This window comes from Tachyglossus aculeatus, chromosome 8, assembly GCF_015852505.1.
Source record: "Tachyglossus aculeatus isolate mTacAcu1 chromosome 8, mTacAcu1.pri, whole genome shotgun sequence".
NCBI classification, from domain to species: Eukaryota; Metazoa; Chordata; class Mammalia; order Monotremata; family Tachyglossidae; genus Tachyglossus; species Tachyglossus aculeatus.
Window position 1 is genome coordinate 39,141,870 of NC_052073.1, and position 19,577 is coordinate 39,161,446.

The 19,577-nt window shown below is 55.8% G+C and overlaps 1 protein-coding gene across 1 annotated transcript in view; it reads left to right on the plus strand.

The window, feature by feature from the left end:
• The window catches only part of NDRG3 (NDRG family member 3), a 28,494-nt gene extending 14,058 nt beyond the window's left edge, over positions 1-14,436 (plus strand). Inside the window, exons 7-16 of the mRNA XM_038750145.1 lie at positions 851-911; positions 1,059-1,145; positions 2,082-2,138; positions 2,338-2,441; positions 3,319-3,387; positions 9,098-9,149; positions 11,669-11,716; positions 12,458-12,493; positions 12,656-12,707; positions 13,767-14,436. Coding sequence (XP_038606073.1) covers positions 851-911; positions 1,059-1,145; positions 2,082-2,138; positions 2,338-2,441; positions 3,319-3,387; positions 9,098-9,149; positions 11,669-11,716; positions 12,458-12,493; positions 12,656-12,707; positions 13,767-13,936 — 736 coding nt within the window. The 3' untranslated portion in view covers positions 13,937-14,436. The remainder of the gene's footprint in view (positions 1-850; positions 912-1,058; positions 1,146-2,081; positions 2,139-2,337; positions 2,442-3,318; positions 3,388-9,097; positions 9,150-11,668; positions 11,717-12,457; positions 12,494-12,655; positions 12,708-13,766) is intronic.
• The last annotated feature ends 5,141 nt before the right edge of the window (positions 14,437-19,577 follow it).

Here is a 19,577-nt window from a genome sequence, read left to right on the forward strand (position 1 = left end):
TCTTTTTGCCCCATCGTACGGAGGGGGAGACCGAGGCCCAGAGGAGCTCAGGTTTCCAGACCGAGCTGGGCCCCTTGGGCCGTGGCCTCCTTTTAGACTGTTAGCCCGCTGTTGGGTAGGGACCGTCTCTATATGTTGCCAACTTGTACTTCCCAAGCGCTCAGGACAGTGCTCTGCACACAGTAAGCGCTCAATAAATGCGATTGATTGATTGATTGCTCAGCTCCTCCACCCGCCCCCATCCCTCCAGGGATCCTAGGGGAAGGAGCGGTCCCGAGAGAGGTCGGGCCCAGGACAGGTTGCAGCACTGAGAAGCAGCGTGGCTCAGTGGAAAGAGCCCGGGCTTTGGAGTCGGAGGTCTTGGGTTCAAATCCCGGCTCCGCCAGTTGTCAGCTGTGTGTGACGTTGGGCAAGTCACTTAACTTCTCTGTGCCTCCGTTACCTGGAAAATGGGGGATTAAGACTGTGAGCCCCCCGTGGGACAACTTGATCACCTTGTAACCTCCCCAGCGCTTAGAACAGCGCTTTGCACGTAGTAAGCGCTTAATAAGTGCCATTATTGTTATTGAGCAGGGAGGGGGGCTTTGCCGGACGGGGAAATCTGTGAGGGGGGTCAGGGTGGCGACCCTCCAGGGAAGTCAGCATCTCCTCACGGGTCGGGGGTGACCGCGGTGTCACCCGCACGGGTCGGAAAGTGGCTTCCAGGGTCTGGGTTTTCGGGAGGCCCCGAGGCGGGGGTTCCCCCGGGCCCGGTTCGGCCGGAAGCCCCCGTCCCCGGCCGGCCTGAGCGGCGGGGTTCGGGGCAGGGCACGGGCCGTGGATAACCACTGGCCGCGTGTCTCGCTCGCAGCCTGAAAGGGGTGATCGGGATCGGCGTGGGAGCCGGAGCCTACGTCCTGAGCAGGTTCGCGGTGAGTAGCCCAAGCCCGCCGGCGCTCCCGCCCGGCCCCGCGTCCGGGGCGGGGTCGTCAGCTTCCGTCGGAGCGGGCCGGGGGGCCCGCGGCGTGACCCCCGCCCAGCCCAGAAAACGCCCTGAGACCTTCCCTGCTTGGTTTCAGCTCAGCCACCCGGAGCTGGTGGAAGGTCTGGTGCTCATCAACGTGGACCCGTGTGCCAAAGGCTGGATCGACTGGGCGGCTGCCAAGGTGGGGACAACGCCCCTGACCTTCCCCGACCTCGACCCCCGACTCCAAACTGCAGTGGACTCAGAGAGTCAGAGGTCATGGTTTCTAATTCCGGCTCTGCCCCTTAATAATAATGGCATTTATTAAGTGCTTACTATGTGCAAAGCACTGTTCTAAGCGCCGGGGAGGTTACAAGGTGATCAGGTTATTAATCTCCATTTTCCAGATGAGGTCACTGAGGCCCAGAGAAGTGAAGCGACTTGCCCAAAGTCACACAGCTGACGAGTGGCGGGGCCGGGATTAGAACCCACGACGTCCGACTCCAAAGTCCGCGCTCTTTCCATTGAGCCGCGCTGCTTCCTTGTCCGCCGGGTGAATTTGGGCAAGTCGCTTCACTTCTCTGGGCCTCAGTGCCCTCGTCTGGAAAACGGGGATTGAGCCCGTGAGCCTCCCGTGGGACCGGGACTGTGTCCGACCCAATTTGCTAGTGTCCACCCCAGCGCTCTGTGCGGCGCCTGGAAAACGGTGAGCGCGTAACAAGTAGCACGACACGTGCGCGGTGGTACCCGCAGGTATCTTCGTACAAACGCCGTCATCCGCAGGCGTGTACGCGTACACACATGCACGCCCACAGTGTCCCCCGCCGAGCTGGCACGTTGACCTTGTGGCCAGCAGCGTCATCATCATCAATCGTATTTATTGAGCGCTTACTATGTGCAGAGCACTGTACTAAGCGCTTGGGAAGTACAAATTGGCAACGTATAGAGACAGTCCCTACCCAACAGTGGGCTCACAGTCTAAAAGGCCGCAGCAGGCCGCACTCTTCTCCACACCCCGCTTAGGCTGGGATACGGGTCCGGGAGCGCGAGGAATTTTTGGAGGGGGGGCGTGGGGGACCCACATCGGTGCCAAGAGTGTGCCGCGGGGACCCGCAACAGGAATGGTTTCTGTCCCCAGTTGTCAGGCTGGACCACCAACGTCGTGGACATCGTCCTGGCTCATCACTTCGGGCCGGTAAGCGTCCCCGCAGCCTCGCCGGCTGGGCGTGGACAAGGAGCTCCGGGGCGGGACCACGGCCAACATCCCCACCGCTCGGGATTTCCCGTCCAGGGAGCCGGGGGCTTCCCTCTCTGGGCCGCAGCGGGATCCAGAGTCCGGGATGAGAGATTGTGGGGGGTTGGGGTCCCAGATCTGACCTGGATCCCTTTCCCAGGAGGAACTGCAGGCTAACCTGGACTTGATCCAGACCTACCGACTGCACATCGCCCAGGATATCAACCAAGACAACCTGGGCCTCTTCCTTGGCTCCTACAACAGGTATCGGCCACCCGCTGCCGCCTCCGTCATTCCCGGCCCCGGGCTCCTCCGGCGGTCATCATCATCATCATCAATCAATCAATCAATCAATCAATCGTATTTATTGAGCGCTTACTATGTGCAGAGCATTGTACTAAGCGCTTGGGAAGTACAAATTGGCAACACATAGAGACAGCCCCTACCCAACAGTGGGCTCACAGTCTAAAAGGGGGAGACAGAGAACAGAACCAAACATACCAACAAAATAAAATAAATAGGATAGAAATGTACAAGTAAAATAAATAAATAAATAGAGTAATAAATATGTACAACCATATATACATCTATACAGGTGCTGTGGGGAAGGGAAGGAGGTAAGATGGGGGGATGGAGAGGGGGACGAGGGGGAGAGGAAGGAAGGGGCTCAGTCTGGGAAGGCCTCCTGGAGGAGGTGAGCTCTCAGCAGGGCCTTGAAGGGAGGAAGAGAGCTAGCTTGGCGGAGGGGCAGAGGGAGGGCAGTCGTATTTCTTGAGCGCTTACTATGTGCAGAGCACTGTACTTAAGCGCTTGGGAAGTCCAAACTGGCAACATATAGAGACAGTCCCTACCCAGCAGTGGGCTCGCAGTCTAAAAGGGGGAGACGGAGAACAAAACCAAACATACTAACAAAATAAAATAAATAGATATGTACAAGTAAAATAAATAAATAAATAGAGTAATAAATATGTACACCACGGGGCGGTGGCCGGCTCCGGACCCCCACAGCGCCCAGGGATCCCGGCGGGCGATGCGGCTCTGCCAACTTATGTTGCCAACTTGGACTTCCCAAGCGCTTAGTAAGCGCTCAATAAATACGATTGATTGACTGATTGATTGATTGCCTTTCTTGGCCGTCTAGCCGCAGGGACCTGGAGATCGAGAGGCCCGTCCTGGGCGGCGGTGCCAACGGCAGAGCGAGGACGCTCAAGTGAGTAGCCTGCCCGTCGGGTTGCGGGGCATCTCGGGCACCGCGGCCCGGCCCGAGGGCCCGGACCGAACCTCGCCTCGCCAAGGGCGACCGGCCAGTTCGAATGAGCTGGGCACCCGCAAGTCGATGGTGGGTGAGGGTCCAGCGCTAAAACTGAGCGTCCGGGGAAATACCGTCGAGTTACCGTCTCAGATCAGTACAGTGACCCTCATTATGTCATTATTACTCTATTTATTTATTTATTTATTTTACTTGTCCATATCTATTCTATTTTATTTTGTTAGTATGTTTGGTTTTGTTCTCTGTCTCCCCCTCTTAGACTGTGAGCCCACTGCTGGGTAGCGACTGTCTCTATTTGTTGCCAACTTGGACTTCCCAAGCGCTTAGTCCAGTGCTCTGCACACAGGAAGCGCTCAATAAATACGATTGGTGATGATGATGATGATTATGTGCCGAACGCGGTAATAATAATAATAATAATGATGGTGATGGCATTTCTTAAGCGCTTACTACATGCAAAGCACTGTTCTAAGCTCTGGGGAGGTTACCAGGAGATCGGGTTGTCCCACGGGGGGCTCACAGTCTTCGTCCCCATTTTACAGATGAGGTAACTGAGGCACAGAGAATCAATTGTATTTATTGAGCACTTACTGTGTGCAGAGCACTGTACTAAGCACTTGGGAAGTACAAATTGGCAACATATAGAGGCAGTCCCTACCCAACAGTGGGCTCACAGTCTAAAAGAGAAGTTAAATGACTTGCCCAAAGTCACCCAGCTGATAGTTGGCGGAGGCTGGATTTGAACCCGTGACCCCCGACTCCAAAGGCTGTGCTCTTTCCATTGAGCCACACTGCTTCTCTGGCACTAATGTCCTGGCATGTACAGTACAAGGGAGTTGGTAATACAAGTCCAAGCGCCTAGTACAGTGCTCTGCACACAGTAAGCGCTCAACAAATACAATTGAATGAATTGAATGAATAGACGTGATCCCTGCCCTCAAGGAGCTCATTCATTCATTCATTCAATCGTATTTATTGAGTGCTTTCTGTGTGCAGAGCACTGTACTAAGCACTTGGGAAGTACAAATCGGCAACATATAGAGACGGTCCCTACCCGACAGCGGGCTCACGGTCTAGAAGGGGGAGACGGACAACAAAGCAAAACATGTGGACGGGTGTCGAGTCATCAGAAGAAATAGAAATAAAGCTTAGATGCACATCATTGACAAAATAAACAGAATCGTAAATATTTACAAATAAAATAAATAGTGATAAGTCTGTCCAAACATCTATACAGGGGCTGTGGGGAGGGGAAGGAAGCAGGGCCGGAGGATGGGGAGGAGGAGAGGAAAAAGGGGGCTCAGTCCGGGAAGGCCTCCTGGAGGAGGTGAGCTCTCGGTAGGATGATGAGGCCGAGCGCCTAACTATGTACAGAGCAGTGGACTGAGCGTTTGGAGGAGTACCGAAGTATAAAGGAGACAGTAATCAATTAATTAATTATTAATAATGGCATTTATTAAGCGCTTACTATGTGCAAAGCACTGTTCTAAGTGCTGGGGAGGCTACAAGGTGATCAGGTTGTCCCACGGGGGGCTCACAGTCTTCATCCCCGTTTGATGGATGAGGGAACTGAGGCCCAGAGAAGTGAAGTGACTTCCCCAAAGTCACACAGCTTAGTTGTATTATAAAAATATAGAAATATTATATATTAAAATTATAAATATTATATTATAATAAATATTACTCTATGTATTTATTTTACTTGTACATATCTATTCTATTTATTTTATTTTGTTAGTATGTTTGGTTTTGTCTCCCCCTTCTAGACCGTGAGCCCACCGTTGGGTAGGGACCGTCTCTATATGTTGCCAATTTGTCCTTCCCAAGCGCTTAGTCCAGTGCTCTGCACACAGTAAGCGCTCCATAAGTACGATTGATGATGATGATGATGATGAAGGGGTGAAGGCGGGATTTGAACCCATGACCTCTGACGCCTGAGCCACGCAGCTTCTCTACACGTCGTGAGCCCTGCGCTCAAGAAGCTAGAAGCCGCGTGGCCCAGTGGAAAGGTCTCGGGCCTGGGATTCGGATGATCTGGGTTCTAATCCTGCCACCCCCACCTGCCTGCCGGAATATCTTGGACAAGTCACTGGGCTGTATTGGGTGTCACAAAATGGAGAGTCACTGTCCCTTCTCCCTACCCCTCAGAACGGGAGGCCAGTGCGGGGCTGGGACGGTGTCCAACCTGATGACCTCGTATCCGCCAGGGCGCTCAGCACAGTGCTTGGCGCGTAGGAAGCGCCTAAATACCGGCTTGATGAGGAGGAGGACTGGGAACGGGAGCCGGCAGAGGAAAGGGCATCTTCGGGAAGTGGGTGGGAAGTGGGTAGAGAAGAAGCGTGGCTCAGTGGAAAGACCGTGGGCTTTGGAGTCAGAGGTCATGGGTTCGAAATCTGGCTCTGCAACTTAGCTGTGTGGCTTTGGTCAAGTCACTTCACTTCTCTGGGCCTCAGTTACCTCATCTGTAAAATGGGGATTAAGACTGTGAGCCCCACGTGGGACAACCTGATCACCTTGTAAACTCCCCACTGCTTAGAACAGTGCTTTGCACATAGTAAGCGCTTAATAATTACCATCATTATTATTATTATTCTCTGGGCCTCAGTTCCCTTATCTGTAAAATGGGGATTAAGACTGTGAGCCCCACATGGGACAACCTGATCACCTTGTAAACTCCCCACCACTTAGAACAGTGCTTTGCACATAGTAAGCGCTTAATAATTACCATTATTATTATTATTCTCTGGGCCTCAGTTCCCTCATCTGTCAAATGGGGATGAAGACTGGGAGCCCCCTGTGGGACAACCTGATCTCCTTGTAACCTCCCCAGCGCTTAGAACAGTGCTTTGCACATAGTAAGCGCTTAATAAGTAACATCATTATTATAGAGAAGCAGCGTGGCTCAGTGGAAAGAGCCCGGGCTTTGGAGTCAGAGGTCATGGGTTCGAATCCCGGCTCCGCCACGTCTGCTGTGTGACCTTGGGCAAGTCACTTAACGTCTCGGAGCCTCAGTTACCTCATTTGTAAAATGGGGATGATGACTGTGAGCCCCACGCGGGACAACCTGATCACCTTGTATCCCCCCCATCGCTTAGAACAGTGCTTTACACATAGTGAGCACTTAACAAATGCCATTATTATTATTAAGCAAGAGAGATGGGAACAAGTGTTTATAGAAGGCGAGAGAAGCAGTGTAGCCTGGTGGGTAGAGCCCAGGACTGGACGTCAGAAGCACCGGGGTTCTCAGTCCGTCTCCGCCTCATGTCTACACTTCCTTTTTCTGGGCCTCAGTTACCTCATCTGTAAAACGGGGATGAAGACGGTGAGCTCCCTGTGGGACGGGGACGGTGTCCAGCCTGGTGGTCTTCCATCTCCCCCAGGGCTTAGCGTAGTGTCTCGGCATCTAGTAAGCGCTTATAAAGCAGCGTGGCTCGGTGGAAAGAGCCCGGGCTTTGGAGTCAGAGGTCATGGGTTCAAATCCCGGCGCCGCCCCTTGTCAGCTGTGTGACTTGGGGCAAGTCGCTTCACTTCTCTGGGCCTCAGTTCCCTCATCTGTCAAATGGGGATTAAGACTGTGAGCCCCCCGTGGGACAACCTGATCACCTTGTAACCTCCCCGGTGCTTGGAACAGTGCTTTGCACATAGTAAGCGCTTAATAATAATAATAATAATAATAATAACGTTGGCATTTGTTATGTTGCTTACTATGTGCAAAGCACTGTTCTAAGCGCTGGGGTAGATACAAGGTAATCAGGTTGTACCACGAGGGGCTCACAGTCTTATAATAATAATGCCATTATTATTATTATTATTATTATTATTATTATAAATTAAAAGGATTTCAAAAAATGAGAGCGAATGGAGTCGGAGGTCGAGGTGGGGGAAGTGGACGGTGAGAGGAGTCGGGGGGTCTGAGAGGTGGCCAGGAAGGGGGAGAGAAGGGTGGGAATTGGGGAGGGGGGTTGTGATTATCTCCATCTTCTAGACTGTGAGCCCGCTGTTGGGTAGGGACCGTCTTTGTATGTTGCCAACTTGGACTTCCCAAGCGCTTAGTATAGTGCTCTGCACACAGTAAGCGCTCAATAAATATGATTGAATGAATGAATGCAATAAAATGGGGGCTTGGGGGAAGGAGTTAGAGGTCTGGTGTCGAGGAGGGAAGAGACGGGAGTCGGGAGAGGAGAGGGCATGGCGGGGGTTGGCAGGGAGGCGGGCCCGGGGCACCGGTTTCCTCCGGCATTCATTCATTCAATCAGCGCTTAGTCCAGTGCTCTGCACACAGTAAGCGCTCAGTAAATACGATTGATTGATTCAATCGTATTTATTGAGCGCTTACTGTGTGCAGAGCACTGGACTAAGGGCTTGGGAAGTCCAGGTCGGCAACATATAGAGACGGTCCCTACCCAACAGCGGGCTCACAGTCTAGAAGGGGGTGGAGAGACAACAGAACAAAACATATTAACAAAGTAAAATAAATGAATAAATGAAATAGTAAATATGTGCAAGTACAACAGAGTAATAAACCTGTACAAACCTATATACAGGTGCTGTGGGGAGGGGAAAGAGGTAGGGCGAGGTGGGGGGGGGGACGGGGAGGAGGAGAGGGAAAAGGGGGCTCAGTGCGGGAAGGTGTCCCGGAGGAGGAGAGCTCTCATCATCATCATCATCAATCGTATTTATTGAGCGCTTGCTGTGTGCAGAGCACTGTACTAAGCGCTTGGGAAGTACAAGTTGGTAACATATAGAGACGGTCCCTACCCAGCAGTGGGCTCACAGTCTGAAAGGGGGAGACAGAGAACAAAACCAAACATACTAACAAAATAAAATAAATAGAATAGATATGTACAAGTAAAATAAATAAATAAATAGAGTAATAAATATGTACAAACATCATCATCATCATCAATCGTATTTATTGAGCGCTTACTATGTGCAGAGCACTGTACTAAGCGCTTGGGAAGTACAAATTGGCAACATATAGAGACAGTCCCTACCCAACAGTGGGCTCACAGTCTAAAAGGGGGAGACAGAGAACAAAACCAAACAAACAAAATAAAATAAATAGAGTAGATATGTACAAGTAAAATAAATAAGTAGAGTAATAAATGTGTACAAACATATATCCAGGTGCTGTGGGGAAGGGAAGGAGGTAAGATGGGGGGATGGCGAGGGGGACGAGGGGGAGAGGAAGGAAGGGGCTCAGTCTGGGAAGGCCTCCTGGAGGAGGTGAGCTTTGGAGGGAGGAAGGGAGCTATTCATCAATCGTATTTATTGAGCGCTTACTATGTGCAGAGCACTGTACTAAGCGCTTGGGAAGTACAAATTGGCAGCATATAGAGACAGTCCCTACCCAACAGTGGGCTCACAGTCTAAAAGACTAATTCATTCATTCATTCATTCAATCGTATTTATTGAGCGCTTACTGTGTGCAGAGCACTGGACTAAGCGCTTGGGAAGTACAGCGCCGTGCCACCCGAGCACGGGAGTGGAGGCGGCCCGCGCCGGAGGGCCGGGGGGCCAGAGAGAGGCAGTTGCGCCCCGAGGGAGGGGAAGGGAAGGCCGGTGGGGTGCGCGGGCACAGGTGGCATCAGCCAGGAGCTGGGGCTGCCAACCTCTTGAGCGTCGCCAGCCTCACGTGTGCTTCCCGCAGGTGCCCGGCCCTGCTGGTGGTGGGGGACAGCTCGCCCGCCGTGGAGGCCGTGGTGAGTACCCAGCGGAGAAGCAGCGCGGCTCGGTGGAAAGAGCCCGGGCTTTGGAGTCAGCGGTCATGGGTTCAAATCCCGGCTCTGCCGATTGTCAGCTGGGTGACTTTGGGCAAGTCGCTTCACTTCTCCGGGCCTCAGTTCCCTCATCTGGAAAATGGGGATTAAGACTGGGAGCCCCCCGTGGGACAACCTGACCACCCTCCCCAGCGCTTAGAACAGTGCTTTGCACATAGTAAGCGCTTAATAAATGCCATCATTATTATCATTATTATTATTACCCGCTTGCTAGGCTGCCCGGGTGGTGCCAGGGGGTCCGGGGAGGAGCTGGAGGGTGGGCTTTCTGGGCCTGAGGAGCAGGCCACCCCTGCCAGCCCCATCCCACCCTCTCTGAAACTTGCCCCGGCCCGGCGGGAAGAAAGAGCAGGAGGGGCTGCTCCAAAAGGCCCCCATCCCAGTCCTCAGTTTCCCCAGTGGGGCACCCGGGCCCCCTTTTTCCAGAGGAGTTTGGCGTTTTTCCTCTCCTCCTCCCCACCCGGCTAGCCCTACCTCCTTCCCCTCCCCACAACACTTGTATATATTGGCACGGATTTATTCCTCTGTTTATTTTACTTGTATATATTTACTATTGTATTTTGTTAATCAATCAATCAGTCGTATCCTCCTCCCCGTCCCCCCCAGCCCTACCTCCTTCCCCTCCCCACCACACTTGTATATATTGGCACGGATTTATTCCTCTGTTTATTTTGCTTGTATGTATTTACTATTCTATTTTGTTAATCAATCAATCAATCGTATCCTCCTCCCCATCCCCCCCAGCCCTACCTCCTTCCCCTCCCCAGCACACTTGTATATATTGGCACGGATTTATTCCTCTGTTTATTTTACTTGTATATATTTACTATTCTATTTTGTTAATCAATCAATCGTAACCTCCTCCCCATCCCTACCTCCTTCCCCTCCCCACAACACCTGTATATATTGGCACAGATTTATTCCTCTGTTTATTTTACTTGTATATATTTACTATTCTATTTTGTTAATCAATCAATCAGTCGTATCCTCCTCCCCATCCCCCCCAGCCCTACCTCCTTCCCCTCCCCACATCACTTGTATATATTGGCACGGATTTATTCCTCTAGTTTATTTTACTTGTATATATTTACTATTCTATTTTGTTAATCAATCAATCAATCGTATCCTCCTCCCCACCCCCCCCCAGCCCTACCTCCTTCCCCACCCCACAACACTTGTATATATTGGCACAGATTTATTCCTCTATTTTACTTGTGTATATTTACTATTCTATTTTGTTAATCAATCAATCAATCCTATCCTCCTCCCCATTCCCCCCAGCCCTACCCCCTTCCCCTCCCCACAACACTTGTATATATTGGCACAGATTTATTCCTCTGTTTATTTTACTTGTATATATTTACTATTCTATTTTGTTAATTAATCAATCGTATCCTCCTCCCCATCCCCCCACCGCCCTACCTCCTTCCCCTCCCCACAACACTTGTATATATTGGCACAGATTTATTCCTCTGTTTATTTTACTTGTATATATTTACTATTCTATTTTGTTAATCAATCAATCAATCATAGCCTCCTCCCCATCCCCCCCAGCCCTACCTCCTTCCCCTCCCCACAGCACTTGTATATATTTGTACAGATATATGTTACCAACTTGGACTTCCCAAGCGCTTAGTACAGTGCTCTGCACACAGTATGCACTCAATAAATATGATTGATTGATTGATTGATTGATTACTCTGTTCATTTTACTTGTCTATATTTACTATTCTGTTTATTTTGTTAATCAATCAATCAATCGTATTTATTGAGCACTTGCTGTGTGCAGAGCGCTGTACTAAGCGCTTGGGAAGTCCAAGTTGGCAGCATATAGAGACGGTCCCTACCCAACAGTGGGCTCACAGTCTAGAAGATGTGCATAGAGCTTTAATTCTATTTGTTCTGACGATTTTGACCCCCGTCCAAATGTTTTGTTTAATTAACGTTTTGTTTTGTTAACTAGTCTTTGTTAATTAACAAGACTGTGAGCCCGTTGGGTAGGGACCGGCTCTATATGTTGCCGACTTGGACTTCCCAAGCGCTTAGTACAGTGCTCTGCACACAGTGAGCGCTCAATCAGTACGATTGAATGAATGAATGAGTGAATTGCACCCCCGTGGAAGTTTATCCCCGCTTTTCCCTCCCCTTCCCTCCCCGCCCCCTCTTCCCTCGTTCATGGGATAATTGTTAAAGCCCGGGCATGGGAGTCAGAAGGTCGTGAGTTCCGATCCTGACTCTGCCACTTCCCTGCTGTGTGACCTCAGGCAAGTCACTTCACCCCTCTGGGCCTCTGTGACCTCATCTGTAAAATGGGGATTGAGATTGTGAGAACAGGGACTGTGTCCAACCCGATTATCGTGTATCCACCCCAGCGCTTAGTACAGTACCTAGCCCTTGGTAAGTGCTCAACGAACACCATAATTGTCGTTATTGTTATTATTCAGGTTGAGTGCAATTCACGCCTGGACCCCTCCAACACAACACTACTCAAGGTAATGGCAGTGAGAGTTTGTTGTGGGTGGGGGATGAGTCTGTTTATTGTTATATTATCCTCTCCCAAGCACTTAGTACAGTGCTCTGGACACAGTAAGCGCTCAGTAAATATGATTGAATAATAATAAGCGCTTACTATGTGATTGAACGGGTCAGGGAACTGAGGGACCGGGGAAAGGCCAGTAAGTCTGACCCCAGGGCCCCCTCAGCACTCCCGTCCAACCGGACGGCCCGCACTGTCCCAGGCCAGCAAGAGAAGCAGTGAAAAGAGCCCGGGCTTTGGAGTCAGAGGTCGTGGGTTCAAATCCCGGCCCTGCCAACTGTCAGCTGGGTGACTTTGCGCAAGCCACTTAATTTCTCTGGGCCTCAGTGACCTCATCTGTAAAATGGGGATTAAGACTGTGAGCCCCTCGTGGGACAACCTGATCACCTGGTAACCTCCCCAGTGCTTAGAACAGTGCTTGGCGCATAGTAAGTGCTTAATAAATGCCATCATTGTTATTATTATTATTATTAAGCCACAGCAGCCAGGTGTCCGGGGTGACTCGGGTGGTCCCTGGAAGGGGCGGCGGTGACTTTGGGGCTGGTCCTGTCCAGGCCCCTTCTTCCCAGCCCACCCCCATAGGTGACCAACTGCTTCCGGGCGCTGTTGGGTCCCGTCTTTGTCCCGTCTTCCCCGTCCCTCGCACCCAGCCTGGCCCGGCCCGCGACGCACAGGTGACGGGCTTCTTCTCTTGCAGATGGCAGATTGCGGGGGGCTACCTCAAGTCGTGCAGGTAAGGGTCCGCCCCGGAAGCCGTTTGGCCCCACCCTCGGTGCTCCTGACCTTCCCAACCCGACACCCCCCCCCCCGTAGCCTTCTGATCCCAATCTTCCCAAAGCGACCGTGTGTCCCCCTCTCTCTCTCTCTTCCTTCTCTCCTCTCTCTCCTCTTCCAGCCCGGAAAGCTGACTGAAGCCTTCAAGTACTTTGTCCAGGGAATGGGCTACAGTAAGTATTCCAGGGGGTAGAGGGGCCGAGGCCAGCGGCCTCCTTCTTCCTGAAACGACCGGGGGCCGCCCTCGGCGCTTCGCGCTTCCGACCCGGCGAGTCCCGGGATGGGGAGGCGAATCCCAGCCCACCCCGGCTAGCCCTGTCCTTGTCCCCAAACCCCCAGCTTGGCCAAGGGATGACACCCGTCCGTAGAAGGTGCCCGGAGGTGGCCTCTTGGAGCGGGCGGCACCCCCGGCACCGTGCCGGGGAGATGGCGCCCCGTCCCCTTCCCCGGGTTGAGCGGGAGGAGGCCGGGATGGGAGTCACCGGAGGGCTGCCTGGCCCGGTTGCTCCAAAACTGGTCCGTCCTCCCCTCAGTCCTGACCTGGTACATCCTCCCTTCTCTCCTGGTCTGGTCCATTGTGTCCCCCGACCCTCGCCCCTCTCAGCCTGGTCCGTCCCCCTCCCCTCGCTCCTCCCAGCCTGGTCTGTTCTCCTCCCGGCTCCCAAGAGGGGTAGCCGAGGGATTTTGTGGGAATCGCGGTGCCTGCAGGCCGGAGCGCCCGCCGCCAACCCGCCCGTCCCCCTGTCCGTCCTCGTTCCAGTTCCATTTGCGGGGGTCAGCCCCCTCACCTTCTCCCGGCCACCCCACCCCTTCAACCGAGTCCAGGGGCACTCCAGAGCCAGGCAGGACCCCTGGCGTGGCATCCATCTGAGAGCCCCCTCTCTCTTTCCTCCGTCCCATCTTTCTGCGATTTAGTGCCACGTCCACCCTGTGCCTTGAGGACTTAATTAGTGCCATAATAATGGCGTTTGTGAAGTGCTTACTATGTGCAAAGCGCTGGGGAGATTACACGGTGATCAGGTTGTCCCACGGGGGGTTCACGGTCTTCATCCCCATTTTACAGATGAGGGAACTGAGGCCCGGAGAAGTTAAGTGATTTGCCCGGGCCTGGCCGGGAGTCTGGCCCCCGACCCTCTCGCTGCTTAGCCACAGGCCCCGGCGGCGGGGAGGGGGTGTCTGGAATGGCTCCGGGTCCCGCCCCGGGTGACGCTCGGCCGTGTGTGTCCCCGCAGTCCCGGCCGCCAGCATGACCCGCCTGGCTCGTTCCCGCACACACTCGATGTCCAGCGTGGGCTCCGGAGAGAGCGTCTACAGCCGCTCCCTGGCCAGCTCCCAGTCGGAGGGGGCGGCCGGGCCCGCCGACGGCCTGGAGGCCCGGCAGACGGTGGAGGTGTCCTGCTGAGGACGGGCACCCCTCCCGCCCCCCCCCGGACTGACCCGTCCCGTCGTCCCCGGCCTCCCTGGACTGACCAGTCACCCCCCAACCCGTCCGCGCATGGCCCCGGTCCTCCCCTCGCCCCCCGCAGCCGTCAGAGCCCTTCACCCCGTCCGCGCCGGGTTTGCCACGGCCGGGATGGTCCGGGCCCGGACGCCGCACCTCTCGTTGCCGGCCTGTCTCTGCCTCCCCACGGATCCTTGACGTGCGTGCGTGAGTGGGCGCGTGTCCCCGTGTGTACGTGCGCGCGTGTGTGTGTACCGTGACCCCCCCGAAGAACCGCTTCTCCTCGTCGAGCTTATGCTAAAAAGGGATTTTCCCCCACAGCGCCCGTGTCCGTTGCGGGCGGGGGCCCGGAGCAGGGCGTTCTGTCCCGGGCAGGGGTCGGCTGGTGGGGGCCGCATTGTGTGGGTGACCCCAGCGGGAGGGAGGGGAAGGGTGGCATCACCCCCAGCCGGGCCGGGAGGGACCGGTTACGGGATGGGGCGAGCGGAGGGAAGGGCGGGCGGGCGGGAGCGGCCTCGAGGACACCGGCTCGGCCTCCTGGCTGCCAGTGCGAGACCCTGACACGGCTTGAGTGACCGGACGGACGCGCCGCCGTCCGGGGTCGGGGCACTTGAGGCCGGACCCCGCCCAGGCTACTGCTGCCCCCCTTCCTCCTCCTCCTGCTGCTATTTGGTGTCAGCTCAACCCGGGGAGAGCCTCCCATCTCCCCCCCACCTCTCTCCCTGGGCCACTTCGGTCAGGCGGCCAATAAAGCTGGGTGTACCTGTCTCATCCGCGACGGACTGGCCTCCTTCCCAGCATGCTCCGCGGTGGAGGGTCTCGGGGGGCGACCGAGGGGGACGCGGAAGGTCCGGGGAGGATTGGGGGCGACGGCCCACCACCCTGGCACCCAGGCCCGTGCGGCGCTGGAGAGGAAAATGCAGATCCGGCCAAGCCGTCTGCATCCGGCCGTCGGGGTGGGTGACCAGAAGGACTCCTTTCAGCTCTGGCCGAGCCCAAATTCCTGATAATAATAATAATAAGGGCATTTATTAAACGCTTACTATGTGCGAAGCACTGTTCTGAGCGCCGGGGAGGTTAAGAGGTGATCAGGTTGTCCCGCAGGGGGCCCCCATTTTCCAGATGAGGGAACTGAGGCCCAGAGAAGCGAAGTGACTTGCCCAAAGTCACCCAGCTAAGAGGCCGAGGCGGAATTTGAACCCACCACCTCTGACTCCAAAGGCCGGGCTCTTTCCACCGAGCCACGCTCCTTCTCTGATGACTAGGCCAGCGGGACCCCCCAGAGCACCGGGCACGCCGCTCTGAGCGGCCGGGGGCAGTCTGCCCGCCCCGGGGGGTGGCATCTCGGAGCCGTGCCCGACGGAGGCGGCTCGCTGAGTTTCCATCGTGGATGATTTTTAAAAAACTTTCCCTCCCGTTCGCCGCTCGGCCCTTCCCTTCTTTTCCCGGCTCCCTTCTGTCTCTCCCTGGAGGGGACCCAAGCCGGGCCCGCTGTGCCGGGTCTCAGGGCCGCTGTCTTGCGCCAAGTCGTGGTGCCGCTCAAGCAGGGAGCGACTTAATGATGATGATGGCATTTGTTAAGCGCTTACTATGTGCAAAGCACTGTTCTAAGCGCTGGGGAGGATGCAAGGGGATCAGGTTGCCCCACGTGGGGCTCACAATCTCCTATTTTACAGATGAGGTAACTGAAGCCCAGAGAAGTGAAGTGACTTTGCCCGAAGTCACACGGCTGACAAATGGCGGAGCCGGGATTTGAACCCGTGACCTCTGACTCCAAAGCCCGTGTTCTTGCCACTGAGCCACGCTGCTTCTCCGGACTTCCCAGAAGCTCCTGCTTCGCTTGGTGCCGTTCCTGGGCCCCCTCCCGATCCCGGGCCCGAATACCAGCCCGCCGCTTCCGCGACGGAAAGGGATCCGGTCACCGGCATCCCGGAGGACGGGAGCGTTGAGTTCTGGGCGTCTTTCCGGGAAGCAGCGGGAGTGGCAGACTGGCCTGAGATGTCGGGACGGACGGCGGTCTGTGCCGTGACACTGGCACTCTCGTCCCTGCCCGAAGGGTGCCCCGTGATGACGATGGTAGAGAAGCAGCGTGGCTCAGTGGAAAGAGCCCGGGCTTTGGAGTCAGAGGTCATGGGTTCAAATCCCAGCTCTGCCAATTGTCAGCTGTGTGACTTTAGGCAAGTCACTTCACTTCTCTGGGCCTCAGTTCCCTCATCTGGAAAATGGGGATGAAGACTGTGAGCCCCCCGTGGGACAACCTGATCACCTTGTAACCTTGTAACCTCCCAAGCGCTTAATAAATGCCGTCATTATTAAGCGCTTTCCACGGGCCAGCTGCTGTACCAGATACTGGGGTGGATACAAGCAAATCGAGTTGGAAGCAGTCCTTCTCCCATGGGGGGCTCACAGTCTCAATCCCCATTTGACAGATGAGGGAACTGAGGCACGGAGCAGCGAAGTGACTTGCCCAGGGTCCCACAGCGGTCAAGGGGCAGAGACCCACTGATGGGCCTAGTGGCCCAGTGGGCGGTTGCCTTGGCGACCCACGAGCCCCAGATGACCTCAAAGCTACATCCTGACCCCTGCCCTCAGCGACTTGGGCCAGAATCGGGAGCAGGTGGGCGCGAGGGCCCGGCTTGGCAGTGGCCACTCCAGCGTCCAGTAGGTAGGAGGCTAGTAGCCCACCCCACAGCCCCAGGCAGTCCAGCGAAGCTTCCAGGCTCAGGAAGGAGATGGGTGTCAACTTTTCCACTTCCAGACAAGCCGAGGAGCAGAGAAGTCAAGCTACTGGCTCCAAACCGCCCAGCAGGCCCGAGGGCAGAGGAGCCGGACCTGTCCGGCCCGCGCCGGGTGGTCGGAACGGGGGCTGGGGGCTGCTTTTGGGGGTCCGGGGGCGGGGGAGAGGCTCCCTGCCTGCACAGGAACTCGACAGCGGAGCTGCTGCCGTCAGAGGAAATGGGTGAGAACCACAGAGGGCTCGGCCCCGGCGCAGCGCAGAGCGCAACAGCACCTCACCGCCCACCCCGGGAGACCCTGGGCCGCCCGCGCCGGGCTCCCAGCTCTGCCGGGGGCGCCGCAAGGTGGGCCGCCCAGTCCGGACCACCGAGGTGGGGCCGGGGGCTCAGCACCCTCCTGGCGGGGGATCTCCAGGACGGACCCATTCGCCGGGGGCACGCGGTCCCGGCCGGAGCCCCGACACTCGAGGATGCCCGTCTGGTGAGCTTTGATTTCCATCTGATGGCGAGGTGGGCCTGAGGTGCGGGCGGCGGTCCCCCTGAGGCCTTTCCCTAGAGGTGATGGGGTGAGCCCCTCGTCTCTGCTTTTCCCCCGCCCCCCAATCTCCTTCTCCGGCTCCCAGAAAGGAGGGACGCCAAGCTCCCCCAGAGCTCGGTGGATGTAGCGGTCTCCAGCCCGTCACCCAGGGCCGGCTTCAAGGAGGCCAGTGAGACCGCTGATCCTGGCCCACCACTGGCCTTCCTTTCCCTCCTTGTCTCTGGCCTTCCCTCCTTCCCTCTTCCCTGCTTCTGGCCTCCCCTCCTTCCCTCTTGCCTGCCTCTGGCCTTTCCTCCTCCTGCCCCTGGTCGTCCTTTCGCCTCTCCTCTGTGCCTCTGGCGTTCCCTCCTCCTTGTCTCTGGCCTTCCTTCCTCCCCTCCTCCTTGTCTCTGGCCTTTCCTTCTCCCCTCCTCCCTGCCTCTGGCCTTTCCTCCTTCCCTTCTCTCTGGCCTTCTCTTCTTTCCTCCTCCTTGCCTCTGGCCTTCCCTTCTCCCCTCCTCCTTGTCTCTGGCCTTCCCTCCTTCCTGTCTCTGGCCTTCCCTCCTTCCTGCCTCTGGCCTTCCCTCCATTCTGCCTCTGGCCTTCCCTCCTTCCCTTCTCTCTGGCCTTCCCTTCTCCCCTCCTCCTTGCCTCTGGCCTTCCCTCCTTCCCTTCTCTCTGTCCTTCCCTTCTCCCCTCCTTGCCTCTGGCCTTCCCTCCTTCCTGCCTCTGGCCTTCCCTCTTTTCCTTCTCTCTGGCCTTCCCTTCTCCCCTTCTCCCCTCCTCCTTGCCTCTGGCCTTCGCTTCTCCCCTCCTCCTTGTCTCTGGCCTTCCCTCCTCCCCTCCTCCCTGCCTTTGGCCTCCCCTTCTCTTTGGCCTTCCCTTCTCCCCTCCTCCTTGCCTCTGGCCTTCCCTCCTCCCCTCCTCCCTGCCTCTGGCCTTCCCTCCTCCCCTCCTCCCTGCCTCTGACCTTCTGTCCTTCTCTCTTCCCTGCCCCATCCCAGGGACCGCATGGCTTTGACCACCCAAGATCTCTTCCCTGGGAGACCTCTGCCCACCCCCCAAGTCCCTGCCGCTCCCCCAGGGTTCCCAATGGGGGAGACCCCATCATCAATCGTATTTATTGAGCGCTTACTGTGTGCAGAGCACTGTACTGTGTGCAGAGCACCCCAGCCCCACCAATAACCTGACCGGAGGGAGGGAGAAGTCGGGTGGGAGCGGACATCGCTCGGCCTCCGTCTCTGTGGCTATTTCTGGACCCGGTTTGGGCTGGCGAGGGCAGGCGCCGATTCTGGGGGAGGGGAAAGCGGACCTCCTCCCCGCCTGCTGCCGGCCCGCCGCAGACGTTAGCACCTCGGGGAGATGCAGCTGTGCATTTCCTGCTCCCATTTCCTCCCGCCCGCACCCTCACTGCATCCTGCAAGAGGCCCTGTCCTACAGACATCAGCCCCTCTGAGGGCGTGGAGGGGGGCCACCCCGGCTCCCCCAAACCAGCTTCCCCGCAGGGACCCCCCAAAGGGCCTGGGGCGTCACCCCGTCCCGTTCCGGGCAACACTGGGGTGGCGGGGAGGGAGGTGGGGGCTGGGGGGCGAGGCTCCCTAATAATAATGATGGCATTTATTAAGCGCTTACTGTGTGCAAAGCACTGTTCCAAGTGCTGGGGGGATACAAGGTGACCAGGTTGTCCCATGGGGGGCTCACAGTCTTCACCCCCATTTGACAGATGAGGTAACTGAGGCCCAGAGAAGTCAAGTGACTTGCCCAAAGTCACACAGCTGACAAGTGGCAGAGCTGGGACCCATGACCTCCTTCCCTTCCCCACAGCACCTGTATATATGTTTATACATATTTATTACTCTAGTTATTTATTTATTTTACTTGTACATATCTATTCTATTTATCTTATTTTGTCAATATGTTTGGTTTTGTTCTCTCTCTCCCCCTTCTAGACTGTGAGTCCACTGTTGGGTAGGGACTGTCTCTGTATGTTGCCAACCTGTACTTCCCAAGCGCTTAGTCCAGTGCTCTGCACACAGTAAGCGCTCAATAAATACGATTGATTGATTGACCTCTGACTCCCAAGCCTGTGCTCTTTCCACTGAGCCACACTGCTTCTCAAATATAATAATAATTATTAATAATAGCAATAACAACTTATATCTACCCCAGTGCTTGGCAGCCTGGGGGGCCTTGGTTAGGTCGCGGGCGAAGGAGCGGGGCCGGGTCTCGGCCTGGGTCCAGCCCCAGAGCTCCGGGATCCCTCCCCGACTCTCAGTCCATCAGTGGTGTTTATCGATCATTTTCTGGGTGCCCGGCACTGTAGTAAGCGCCCACAGTCCGGTTGTGTTGC